The 14197-nt window shown below is 44.3% G+C and overlaps 1 protein-coding gene across 3 annotated transcripts in view; it reads right to left on the bottom strand.

Moving 5' to 3' along the window:
- The window catches only part of SEC23B (SEC23 homolog B, COPII coat complex component), a 48629-nt gene extending 34806 nt beyond the window's left edge, over positions 1–13823 (bottom strand). The window contains exons 1-6 of one of the 3 annotated variants that reach the window (XM_055133336.1): positions 13489–13823; positions 10397–10631; positions 8475–8532; positions 2796–2882; positions 727–963; positions 551–636 (exon numbers count right to left, since the gene is read on the bottom strand). In XM_055133336.1, coding sequence (XP_054989311.1) covers positions 551–636; positions 727–963; positions 2796–2882; positions 8475–8532; positions 10397–10617 — 689 coding nt within the window. In that variant the 5' untranslated portion in view covers positions 10618–10631; positions 13489–13823. Of the gene's footprint in view, positions 1–550; positions 637–726; positions 964–1228; positions 1384–2795; positions 2883–8474; positions 8533–10396; positions 10632–13488 lie in introns of those variants that run through there. The other 2 variants (XM_055133335.1, XM_055133337.1) reach the window with 2 other exon arrangements.
- Between the last annotated feature and the right edge of the window lie 374 nt (positions 13824–14197).

The following is a 14197-nucleotide window of genomic DNA, read 5'->3' as shown; positions in this document are numbered from 1 at the left end:
TTAAAGAATAAAATAAATTAAAAAAAAACACCTGTTGATGATATAACACTATCAGGAAAACCATGACGGGCAAATTTGCCACACACATATATAGACATATAATTACTTTGGAGGGGAAGAGAGAAGAGTATCAGGGATCAAACCCAAGATCTCTAAGCATTTTACTAATGAGCTACATCCCCAGTTCCTAAATACGACCCACTTGTACATTCCAAATATAGTCTAATATACCATGAACATTATGAGACATTAAGTATTGATTAAAACAATCATGGGGCAGGAGTGAAAATACAGCTTGTAGGGCACTTGTCTTGCATACAGCTAACCTGGGTTCAATCCCCCAGTACCACAAATAGTCCTCTGAGCATCACCAGGAGTGATCCCTGAGCACAGAACCAAGATTAGGCCCTGAGTATTACTGGGTGTGATCTCCCACCGCCCCCATTCTCCCCCAAAATAAATACTGGTTAGACAATCAGGAAGCCACAGTCCTACTGTGACGGCCCCTCCTGCTCCCTGCCACTCGCACCGTGCACTTCGGGAGGCTCACCTGCTGGAGACAAATGGGTGCTCCTGTGGCTGAGCGGGTCTTCCTTGCTGCATGGGCATAGCAGGTTTGGACAGGCCCAGCATGTCCTAAAAGACCAAAACGAGTCATTTCCTGGAACACGGAAAGTGAATAAAGAGTTCATTCTAAGATAACGCCCTCCTTGTTCAGGTACACACCTGTATTTGCTTTGCAGTTAAGTCTTTGGTCCCACGGAAGACATAACTTTTGGAGATTCCTTCGCAACTGAGCTCATGGACCTGTACCATCCTCCCAAATGTGATCAAACCCACCAGAGCATCTGGAGGCAGGAGACTCAGGGACATCTGAAGGGATTCTTTGAGGGCTTGAAGGTCATCTTCTTCTAGGCATGTGTCAACCACATAGAGGAAGATCAAAGGCGTCTGGGGACCTCGCTTTAGACAAAGACCAATACACAATTACACACAGTCCATTCTATTTATTTAAGTCAACGAGACATGAAAATAAGTTTTTATCTGTGTTTATTATCCAGTGGGAAGGAGGACATCTAAACAAACCTTTCTTTGTCTCATTATGAGACAGGTTCCATGAAAAAACTATTGGTATCCAAAGCTTATACAATTTTGAATGTTTCCAGTGTGCCAGACATTATTCTATATCCTGAGAAATATATGTGAGCCAAAAATCAAAGATCTCTACCTGCCTCAAGATGTTAACTTTCTGGGATGAAAGAGAAGAGCCCAGAGCAATAGTATAGTGGGTGCGGTGTTTGCCTTGCATTCGGTTGTATGTGGTGACCCAAGTTCAATCCCCGACACTCCATAGGGTCTCAGAGCCCACCTGGAATTATCTTTGAGCTCAGAGTAAGCCTTGAGCACCACTGGGTGTGGCCCAAAAACTGAAAAAGAGAGAGAAAGACAGAGAAAGGGAAAGAGGTGGTGGAGGGGGGAGAAAGAAAGGGAAGGGGAGAGAGGAAGAGAGAGACAGGAGATATGTGAGTTCTGGGTACAGAAGTTGGGGACAGAGGACAGTGTAATTAAAAAACAAACAAACAAACAAAAAACCCATCTGGGTTTGCTTGCTTTTCTTCCAAGTCTATGCTCTCTCTTAAGCACGTATTCCTCTTTCCGTCCCCTCACATTTCTCTCTCTAAACTTCTTTCAATAATAAGTAAATAAACTTCTTTCAATAATAAATAACAGCTGGGCTGGAGCGAGAGTCACTGGGCCAGAACTCGTACTTTGCAGGCAGGAGGCCCCGGTTTGATCAAGGGCACCACATAGGCCCTTGAGCACTGCCGGAGACATCTCCAAGCACCAAGCAGGGAGCAGCCCCTGAGCACAGCTGGCTGTGACCCAGAAACCAAAAGCAGTACCAAGTAACATTTGAACAAAAACTTCATGGAAAAAAAATTGAAGGAGTAACAAAGGGGAAAGAGAATTCTAATCTGAGAAAAGCAAGAGCTAAGGCCCACCAGCTTGAATGTGAGAGAATCAGAGTAAAGGGTGGGGGAGAACCGTCTAACTGAAATGCATTGGGACAAATGTTGACACGACACAGTTGAGGTCAAAGTGGAAATAGAGGGCAGACTCACGCATAGCTATGAAGACTGACTCTGTATGAAAAAGAAAGATTTCACCATGTTCAGACCATGTTCAGAACATGTTCAGACATGTTCTGTGTTCAGGCAGGGGTCTGAACACAGAAGAAATGAGTCATGTCTTTACAGAATTACTTGCCGCTTGGTGGAGAAAAAAATATAAGGAACAATGGGTAAAATCAGGCAAAAGAGTTGAGACTTGATCATTTTATTGATCAAGTCAATAAAATGTTGGGAGAAGGGGCGGTGGCCTCACCCAAGAAGGGATTTGGAATACACAAACCCAACAGGATTTCCTAGATCAGAGATGTAAGAGGGCACAGAGAGATCAGGGAGGACTGCAGGGCTCTGAGCAATGAGAAGATGGAGTAGCAATGGAGATGGAGAACAGCCTTGAAACTGAACTGGTGCTTTTTTTTCAGGGGAGGAGGGGTTCAGGGTGTGTGTCTTCTTTCCAGACCTGAAAACAATCCCAGTAAATGCACAGATACCATAACTGAATATTGAGGACTTTGGCCCTCACAGCTTTAAATCACCAGACAGATATAAAAGGCAAGGAAGACAAGGTATTTTGAGAGAAACCCAACATTTAAAATGCTCATAAAAATTGCTTCTCGGCCTTTTGGCTAAGATCAAGTATAAAATGTTCAAAAATACCCAAGTTACCTGTATCACGTACTCAATTGTAGAAAACTGAGGCATCAATTCGGCAGGCTGATTTGTCTCAGCGATGCCCGTATATGCTGGAGGAAACTGAAGAGAAGAAAACAAAAAACATCTTACTAGGGCTAAAAAATATTTATAGCTTTTTAAATGAATGAATATTTTGGTTTCTGGACCACACCAGGCAATGATCAGATGCTACTTATGGCTCAGTGTCCCAGAGCTGAAACCTAGCCCTGCCTGAGGACCAGGAAGTGCTAGTTCTCGAAGGCGAGCCTCCTGGGATGGAGACAGGGCAGTCAGCATGGCACTTGTTTTGCAACATGACTGACCCAAGTTCAATCCACAGCAATCCATATAGTCCCCTGAGATCACCAGGAGTGACCCTGAGCACAGAGCCAGGAGTAAGCCCTGACACCACCAGGTGTGGGCATAACTCCCAGAAAAAAAAATCAAATGTGGGCTCCCTACATACAAAGCAGGCACTCAGTTCATGGAGCTGGTTTTCTGGCCCTCTCTTTGCTAATTCACAAAAATAATTACTGCAACAAAGTACAAAAGTACTTTAGAAAGCACAAAACGCAGAATAAGCTATTAAGATTGCAAATGAGAATTTAAAACCTAAAACCTGCCTTATAGCTATATATATATAAAACTTTGAAAAAATGTAGCTTAAGGTTCTAACTACTTAATCATTAAAAAATCATACTATTTAAGGATAGTACAAGTGTGGTGGTGTTCATAATTGATTGATTACAGCCAGTTACAGATTTCTTGGGGCTGGGAGAGATAGCATAGCAGATGACACTTGCCTTGCACACAGCCAGCCCAGTTTCGATTCCAAACTAAGTCCTGCCAGTAGTGATCCCTATGCATAATCAGGTGTGGCCCAAAATTAAATGATGATTTTTGGGGGACCGGAGGGCCACACTTGATGGGGCTCAGGATTTGCTCCTGGCTCTGTGCCCTGGGATCACTCCCGGAAGACTCAGGGGAATGTATATCACACTTGGGTTAACTGTGTGCAAGGCAAGTGCCTTATCCACTGTACTATTGCTCAGCGCCCCAAGACAAAAGGCTTTAAAAATCATACCAGTTAGTTGGGTTTTATTCGTTTATTTGGGCAGGGGCGTTGGGGCCACCTGAGGTGGTCAGGGGTCACTCCTAGTCACAGGAGACCATATGCAGTGTCAGGGACGGATCTAGATTGGCTGCATGCAAAGCAAGCGTCTGTACTGCTGTACTATTTCTCTGGCCCTTTTAAACTATTTTAATTGCTGCCCTGAAATAGAACACTGAGATTTTAGCTATCTCATAACTAGCCTATAAGGATGATTAAAGATTTAATTTGGAGGTGGCTATTATCATGAAGAGACATACATTCATTGTAGAAAAATATAAAACTATAAAGAAAATGTGAAGGAAACTCTCTCTTTCTGTAGTCCCTGCAACATTTTCAGGTCAGAGATCATAGGAGATTTGTTTAGTTTTGTTTCATTTTCAGTCCTCACCCCTCCAGTGTTCAGGGGTTACTTCTGGCAGGTTCAGAGAACCATACAGGGCACCAGGGATCAAACCTGGATCCCTAGATCCCGCATGCAAGGCAAGTGCCCCAACTGCTGTACCATCTCTCGGGTCCCTAAGCTGATTTTTAAAAATTATAATAAAATGCATATAAATTTTATCATCTTTTTTCAAAGTGTAACTAAATTTTTTTTTTCCTTTCCACACTGAGCAATGTTCAGGGCTTACTCCTGGCTCTGTACTCAGGGATCACCTGTGGCGAAGTTGGGGGACCATATGGAATGCCAGTTATGGAATGGAACCTTGGTTGGCTACATGCAAAGCAAGCATGCTACCCATTGTTATATCTTGTGTGTGTGTGTGTGTGTGTGTGTGTGTGTGTGTGTGTGTTGGGGGGAGGGGTGCAGACACATCCTGCTGTACTCAAGGCTTTCTCCTAGTCTGTGCTCAGGGATCACTTCTGATAGTGCTGAGGGAGACTGGGGGGCCATGTGCAAGGCAAATGCCCTACCCACTTGTATTGCTCGATCCCTGGCTCTGCATTTTAATTATGCAGAGCTGGGAATCAAACCCATGTCAGCCATGTGTAGGGAAAGTGCCCTATCTACTGTACTCTCTCTGACTTTTTGGTGATTTTAAATATAGTTCATGCTGTACATCTGTCTCCCCCGTCCATCTCAAGAGCCCTTTTTATCTTGGAAAACTGAAATTCTGAATATATTCAAACAACAGTTCTCCATTCTCCCTTTTCTCCACCCCTGGCTCCTGAATACAATTCTACTGTCCTACTCTGTTAGTCTGATTACTCCAAAAACCTCTTAAAAGGAGAATCAAAGAGCACTAATGTTTTGTGACTACATTATTTCCCTTAGCATAATGTCCTCAAAATTCATGCACATTGTGGCACATACTGGAATTTCCTTCCATTTTAATGTCAAATATTTCATGATGTGTTTGTATTACATACTGTGTATTTATCAATCAGTGGAGACTTCTACTTTTTTGCTCTGATGAATAAGATTTCATGAAGATGGGCATACAAAACACCAAGACACTGATTTTAATTTTTTGAGTGTATATCCAGAGGTGGGATTTATGGACAATTTGGCAATGTCACCAACAATTCCTAATGCTGATATTTTTTCATGTGCTTCTGGCCCAACACCCATTTTATTTATTTATCTATTTTTTGCTTTTTGGGTCACACCCAGCGATGCACAGGGGTTACTCCTGGCTCTGCACTCAGGAATTACTCCTAACGGTGCTCAGGGGACCATATGGGACGCTGGGAATCAAACCCAGATTGGCCGCGTGCAAGGCAAATGCCCTATCTGCTGTGCTATCGCTCCAGCCCCCCATTTAGTTTATTCTATATTATTTATTTTTCCATTGCCCATTTTTTAACTGGGTGTTTTTGTTATTATTGTTAGTACTCTATATGGCCAGGATATAAATCACTAGTTATGTAACTTGCTAATATAAATATAGAAAATTTTTGGCAGCACCTGGGCTGAGAATTGAACAATGGATCTCACACATGAAAGGCAAGTGCTGGGGCTGGAGCGATAGCACAGCGGGTAGGGCGTTTGCCTTGCACTCAGCCAACCTGGGTTCGAGTCCCAGCATCCCATATGGTCCCCTGAGCACCGCCAGGGGTAATTCCTGAGTGCAGAGCCAGGAGTAACCCCTGTGCATTGCCAGGTATGACCCAGAAAGAAAAAAAAAAAGGCAAGTGCTCTATCACTGAGCCATATCCTAAACCCTTGACTTGCAGATATTTTTTTTCCATTCCATGGGTCACTGTTTTACTCTACTGACATTGCTTTTTTTAATGCTTTCACTTTTTGTTTTGTTTTGGGACCACACCCTTTTTTTTTTTTTTTTTTCTTTTTGGGTGACACCCAGGGCGCACAGGGGTTACTCCTGGCTCTGCACTCAGGTATTACTCCTGGTGGTGCTCAGGGGACCATATGGGATTCTGGGAATCGAGCCTGGGTTGGCCGCATGCAGGGCAAGTGCCCTACCCACTGTGCTATCGCTCAAGTCCCGGCTTTGCATTTAAAGTAGATCACAAATTACATTACAAACATACATTCTGAGTGTAATATTGTAGAAATGTCTTAGAGGGCCAGCCACCAAGATAGTTCGGTGGGTAAAGCAATTCCTTGTATGCAGCTGAACTCAGTTTGCTCTCCAGCACCACACAATGCCCCAAGGTCCTCCAGCAGTGACCCTGAGCACAGAGCGAAGCCCTGAACACACGTAAACAGAGTGTGGGCCAAATTATTATTATTATTTTTTAAGTTTTAAAAGTCTGAATGTCATGGAGTAAATTTGCACGGTATCTATCTATAGTTTCCAAGCCTATGTCATCACCTATATAATGGTCTCTTCAGCCCTGGACTTAATGTGAGTTGAACGTGACAATGAGATTATATGAATATGTTAATACGGTACTAATACCTAAAAATATGCTAAAAGAACAATATAATACTCTTCTAACAATTTAACTGAGATACAGTCCACATGTCCTAAAATTCAACTATTTAAAATACATTCAATAACATTTATGTAAATGTACAGTATTTTGCAATGATCACAAGCCAGTTTTAGGTCATTTCCAAAACTCACAAAAAGGTTACTGCTCATTTTGAAGAGAACTCTCTGTTGTGACTTGTGAGCTCCTTCTAGTTTAGTAATTTTAACAATTTATTTCTTTATTACTTCGGGGGGCCCTGCCAAGCAGTGCTCGGGGAGCCCCGAGGTCCCTCCCAGGAATACTGACCCATCTGGGCTGGCATTTCAGTGCAAGAATAGAGTTGCTCAGATACCTGATGTCAAAGACTACCAGAGTCTTCCCTGCAGGGTTCAGGGACCTCCAGGGACACATCCTGGGAGACCAGGTATGGTGCTTGAGGTGCCAGGGACCAAATTTGGTATGCCCTGTACTATTTCTCTCACTTCCAAAAGTTCAACTTTATGTATTTTAAATTTTTTAAATTTTTGGATCACACCCAGGTGTGCTCTGATGGGGCTGAGGGAAATATATGGTGTCAGGGATCAGACATGAAAGGCAAGTGCCCTACCTACTATACTACCTCTTCAGCCCCAGTTTCACCATTTTTAAGTCAAAAAAAGCACAGCTTTGACACTAAGATCCTCAAAATCTGACAGACAACAAAACAGTCATTCCCTGCACTCATTTGTGGAATATAAAATATCATAATATGAGACTAACACCCAAAGACAGTAGAAACAAGGGCCAGGAAGATTGCTCCATAGTTGGAAGCTTGTCTTATGAGCTGGGGGAGAAGGCAGCTGGGATAGAGAAGGGATCACTAAGTCAATGATGGTTGGAAGGAATCACTCGGGATGGGAGATGTGTGCTGAAAGTAGAAAAAGGATAAAACATGATGGCCTCTCAGTATCTGTATTGTAAACCATAATACCATAAGTAGAGAGAAAGTAAGAGGGAAACTGTCTGCCATAGAAGCAGGAGGAGGGTGGGGGAGGGATACTGAAGACCCTGTTGTAGAAAATGTACCCTAGTGGAGGGACAGATGTTTGATCATTGTATGACTGAAACTCAAACATGAAAGTTTTGTAACTGTAGCTCACGGTGATTCAAAAAAAACAAAAATAAAAAAGACAAGAAAATGGTCATTCAGTCTAAGGTACACACAGCGAAAATCAAGTGCAATAATAAAGATTAAAAAATAAACAAATAAATAAATAAAAGAAAATCCTCTATCCTTTCCACAGCAAATGTCAAGAATATAAGCAACAAAACCGAGCATTCAAAAAGAAAAATAGAAAAGAACAGCACGTAGGGTGCTTGCTTGCATTGCACGTGGCTGACCTGGGCTCAATCTCCAACATCCCATATGGTCCCCTGAGCAAGGCCAAATAATTCCTGAGTGCAAAAAAACCAGAAATATCCCCTGAGCATCACCAGGTGTGTCCCCTGCCCCGCAAAATAAAAAGTTTAATCACAATGTTCACCATTCAATATTAGGCTTTGTGAAAACTATCACAACTTGATTTTAGCAGAAATAGCTGAGTACCAGGGTAGAACCAAAAATCTCAGTCTCACTTATTGTTTTCAGAATAGTGTCAATTAAATAAAACAGAAAACACAGTTTAAAGTATTGCACATACCTGATTTCTTTGATAACAGAAATTACAGGCCCAAAGTTTTGCTCGATAATCCACCTGGCTGTGGGGGGAAAATACATTTGAAATACACACAAAATACAAATATATACTATATATGAAATATATACACACATTATATATGTTTATATATAAGAAGCTCTGATATATATGCGTGTATATATATACACACACAGAGATACATATAACATTGTAACATATACCAGGATCCTCTTTTTTTTTTTTTTTAACTTTTTGGGTCATACCCGGTGATGCACAGGGTTCACTCCTGGCTCTGCACTCAGGAATTACCCCTGGAAGTGCTCAGGGAACCACATGGGATGCTGGGAATCATCCCAGCCAAGTGCAAGGCAAACGCCCTACCCGCTGTGCTATCACTCCAGCCCCCTCATTTTCATTTTTAAGGTAGAAGATATTCAAATATAACTTTAAAGCTTAGTCTATGAGACAGATACATGTTTCTGTGTGTAATGAAAGGCAGACAAACCTTCCCTGTAGCTGGAGTTATAGCAGGTGAGGACAGCAAAATTTTCTCCAAAAACCAGCAATGAAGAACTGGCCAATCCTGTGCTAACTTCCCAGATAATATTTACTATTTCATTTTATATGTATTAAGATATCACGGCAGAATACATATACATACATGTACATATGTATTCTTCCCTGATATCTTTTTTTTTTTTTTTTTTTGCTTTTTGGGTCACACCTGGCGATGCACAGGGGTTACTCCTGGCTCTGCACTCAGGAATTACCCCTGGCGGTGCTCAGGGGACCATATGGGATGCTGGGAATTGAACCTGGGTCAGCCGTGTGCAAGGCAAACGCCCTACCCACTATCGATCCAGCCCCTCTTCCCTGATATCTTAACGTAGTCTACGTGAGTTTTAAAACCTTTTTACTGTTCAGATAAGTACAAGAATTAAATTTCAGTAATGACAGTCCCTTTCTTTTATACAGGATAAATTGCCTTGACTTTAATCAGATTTAGATTGCTTGAAGAAGCTGGAATGGCAGGCAGGCAGGTATCTAAGTCAAACTTGTTCAAGATAAAGTTTTAATGCGGGGTTTGGGGTGTGAGGGGGCGGGGTGGAGCTATACTGGGATTCTTGGTGGTGGAATATGAGCACTGGTGAAGGGATGGGTATTCGAGCATTGTATAACTGAGATTTAAACCTGAAAACTTTGTAACTTTCCACATGGTGACTCAATAAAAAATTAAAAAAAAAAATTGGTAGGGAGTTCTCTACTTATGAATGATAATTTGGAAAAAAAAAAGTTTTAATGCTATTTTACCTTCCTGTACTTTTATGAAAATAAAAACAACAAAAAAATAAAAACAGCAGTAGTCTGCTAGACATAGGCATATTGGGTAAAAGCAAGAGGACTGAAGAAAACAAAAGTTCCCTAATGTAAAAATTTTTATCTTTTATAGAGTATTTATATTTGTTACAAAATTAAAATAGTGCCCATATCTAAGAAATCTCACAGCTCACTATCTTGGGTACAAAATTATCATGCACAATAAAACCATTGAGAGTTCAAGTTTCTTCTGCTTAATATTTCTTCTTGTCATATAGCACCACCAAACAAGGTATGAATGAGAAATCGTCTAAATTGCTTGGTTATTTTCAGAAAATGCTTTAAAAGTCACCAATAAAATCAACAGGTGAGCCAAAGAAAACTGAAAATCAGTAGATAGAGTTAATTCCAAATCCTTTTCCTCTACTTCTACCTCATTCCTGTAAGTTTCCATTTTAGCTACATATTAGGTCAGGGAAATTTCTACATTCATCATCCTAGAATCTCACCACTTACTACTCATCTCAAGCTGATGACTTGCTCAACTGAATCATGAGATATCATTCATTGTATTCATAATTTTTACTATTTTTTAAAAGAATTCATACCAAAGTGGATTGAGAATGGCTTTGCAGGTTGGTCTGCTGCACAGCACAGGTTCATACTGGACAGGAGGCAAATCTGGACGTTCTTTTAAAGGTGTAAGGAGACAAGCCAGGGGAACCACCATCCTTGTAGCCTCGAGACGGCTGGAAGGCCACACGTTCCAACTAAAGCGCACACCATCTCGTTCTTCGTTCTGCTGAATGAACTCCAAGTATGTTGCCATGGTCTGAAAAGGAACTGAAAATACGTTATGTGAAACTCAACTAAAACCTTTTAAAAAACCACACACACATACATACACACACACCAGTGACCAACTAAAGCAATGTGTTTTTTTTCCTGTTTGGGTCACACCCAGTGATGCTCAGGGGTTACTCCTGGCTCTGTGCTCAGGAATTACTCCTGGCAGTGCTTGGGGGACCATATGGGATGCTGGGGATTGAACCCAGGTCGGCCGCATGCAAAGCAAATGCCCTACCCGCTGTGCTATCACTCCGGCCCCCTAAAGCAATGTTTCTTAAAGCACAGTCTGAAAGAGCTGGCCACTGTGCAATGACATCTCCCTTCTCTTTGACACCTAAACTTCAGTTACCTTTGAAGGTAATTGAAGGCTGTTCCTTGCTATCAATCTCATCTCATAGCACTTAAAATAATAAAGGACCCAGGGATGTGGCACAATGCAAGGTCAAGGTCAAGTCCCAGCCCCGCAAGATGCAATCCCAGGAGCCTCAAGTACAGACCGCCTAGTCCCACAGCAACTAGCATGAAGGTTAGAATTTATCATCTTAAAGCTGCATGCTACTGAATAACACAAACCCCCGTATCAATCATATGTCTTATCAGCCAAGACAATTTCAGATACAAGTTTCAAACCCTGTTTTAACATTCAAGCTTCCTTCTTTCCTTGCTTCATTGAGCAGTATGTATTAAACACTACACACCAAGGCTGCTGAGATACAGGTGATGAGGTGCACGCTTTCAACCAACTCCAGCTCAATCCCTAGTTCCCGTCTCAAGAGCACCGCTGGGTGCAGCTCTAGAGACCCCAAAGCACCACCGCAGTGCCCAGATAATCCCAGATGCAACAGGGTGCAAGCAGCACTTGAACCCTGTCACTGAACTGTCTGCCCAGGTGGCTAAGAATACTGGAGTGGCCCCAAGAGCCGCTACGCACCTCTTGGGAGCACCCACCCCTACAGAAAACAACCCAAAACACTCTACATTCTAAGTAATGTTGATTTGGGGTCATTTCTCCTGCTCCTTTTGTTAACTATGGAGAAAAAATAAAGCGGGAAAGTAGACTAGAGACTGAACATGATGGCTACTCAATACCCTTACTGCAAACCACAACACCCAAAAGGAGAGAGAGAGAACAAACTGGAACGCCATGCCCCACATTCCATGGTGGGGTGGGGGGATGGGACTGCGGGGTGGGAGGGATACTGGGTTCATTGGTGGTGAAGAATGGACACTGGTGGAGGGATGGACTCTCGAACATTGCATGAGGGAAAAACAAGCTCGAAAATGTGTGAATCTGTAACTGTACCCTCACTGTGACTCACTAATTAAAAAATAAATTAAAAAAAAAAGGAAAAAGAAAAAGAAATAAATAAAGCGGTTGGGGGAAGGGATATTAATTGGCCAAATCAAATGTTCTGTGAACAGTCTCCAGCAGTTGTGAAGCAAAATTATTATAGAAGTTTTCAACTGTGCTGCATTTCGCTAAGACGTGGATTAGGCTCATTCACACCTTAAAAGATAATGGCTAAAAAGCAATTATTCAAACTATAATGTCAACTCCTTTGTGTCTTTTATTTATCCTGCTGACATCTTAAAATCTAGGCTAACAAACATTTCCACCATTAGAGTTCAAGAAAAATGGGGCGATGGCAAATTAAAGAAATCTGTGATATTAGTGATCTCAAGTGTTCATGTACTGAATATCTGTCTCCATATTACTATGAGAAGTGCCACACTAAAAACGGCTTGGACTAGAACAGCACCTAGCTAGAAAAACTAATCAATGAATTACTTACTCTCTTACCTACCCACAGTGCAGAGCATAGAAATTCCAAAAATTTGCTCCAGCTGAAACGAAAAGGCATAGGACTGGAGAGAACAGTACAAGGTCGGTAGAGCACTGGCCTTGCACACCGCTGCCCAGGTTCAATACTGACACCCCACAGGGTCCCCCGCAGCACTGAAGGGAAATGATCCCTGAGTCCAGAGCCAAGAGGAAGCCCCGAGGACTGACGCGTGTGGCAACAAACCAAAACCAAGAAAGTGACTCAAAGGTATCTATTTGCTACTTCTGGATATAGTGAGCACTTTGTACACAGAAGGCATTTATTTCATCAGTGTCCTGGTGGCACCGGACAATTCAGGTGGGAATGAAAGCAAGTTTTTCTATCACAATTCTCAGCATGTCATTGAACATTATCAAGAAATTCTACTGTCCTCAAGCATCTCCACACTGAAACCTACTCCCCCCGTTTCTCGCCGCTCCTTCCCCTCACCCTGAGAGCACGGACTCAACCACGAGTCCCGAGACAGGACCCGCAGGAGACTTCAGAGCATCAACAAGTTCTCTCCAAGACCCTGCAAAATGTGTGTGAGCGAAGGCATACTTTTCTAGAGAAGGGCCAACGATTCGGATCAAATTCCCAAAGGGCTGAGAGTGTCTAAAAAGGTCATCACCTGAATGAACTAAAGAACGAGTACGTGAGAGCACAGACCTGCAGGAACGCCGGTCCGCCCCAGCCCCATCCAATCTCACCACGGCCAGAGCTTTCCAGCCAGGTTTCAGTCTGATCGCGGTGGGCGTCCGGCCGCGGTTCCCACTCCAGCTCGACCAGGAAGCCACCGCATGTGAGCCTCAAGCCCAGCTGGGGAACGAGAACCGGGCCCTCCCGTGTCCCGGCCTCAGGACCCCCTCGGCCCCACCGAGACTGGCCGCCCCGTGCGGACGCGAGGGCGGCGTCGCTCTCCGCGAGCCCTGGGCCCAGGTCCGCTCGGTCCCTCTGCTCGCCAGAACGTCGAGCCTGGCACAACACCCGAGCGCCCACCCGGGGGCATTCCCCCGTGCCCCACTCACCTGCACTCAGCTCCGCACCCTCCGCTACGAGAGCCCAAGCTCGACCGCGGCCGCCAAGTCCAGCTCAGCCTTCATCCTATTGGCCAGCGCCCCCGTCACACACGCTAGCCGGCCAATCAGAGACGGGCTCCCCCCCCCCGCGGGTGAGCGGAAGCCGCACGCTTAGGGACGCCGCGCCGCCACCTTGGAAGTGGGCGTGTGAGTGGCACCTCGCTCAGCCGGGCCGCAGCGCCTCTGAACACACGTTTCGCCAAGCCACTTGTAAGCGTTTCCGCGGCACAATGCGTTTCTGCGGAGGCCTGGCAGGCTGGCTCCAGGACGCGGCCAGCGGGCTTCCGGACGTCGCCCGGATGCGATATGACGTCCGCAGGCCGCCGGAGGCAGGCCCTCAGCGCCTCGGTGACCGGGAAGCGACGACGGTGACGTCGCCTTCGAGAGCAGCGGCGGCCCCGGCGGAGACTCTGGCGGAGGGGGAGGGTCGGGAGGGGCGAGGCTGGCGAGCGGGACGCGGGGCCAGCGGCGTCCTTTGCCCCGCGCGGCCCCGGCTGTGGAGCGCGGCCGCAGCGCAGCTCCTCTGCTAGTCACGCGTTCACGAGAGAGTAGCAGACCTGTCACAGTCAAGCGTTCAGAAGACAACACAACTCTGAGCTTGATAGACGCAGCCTCTTACCGCCGCCACTACAATGGAACCCTTCCTAGAAGTGACAAC

The sequence above is a fragment of the Sorex araneus genome, chromosome 3 (assembly GCF_027595985.1).
Source record: "Sorex araneus isolate mSorAra2 chromosome 3, mSorAra2.pri, whole genome shotgun sequence".
NCBI classification, from domain to species: domain Eukaryota; kingdom Metazoa; phylum Chordata; class Mammalia; order Eulipotyphla; family Soricidae; genus Sorex; species Sorex araneus.
This window is presented reverse-complemented; position numbering and strand designations above follow the sequence as displayed.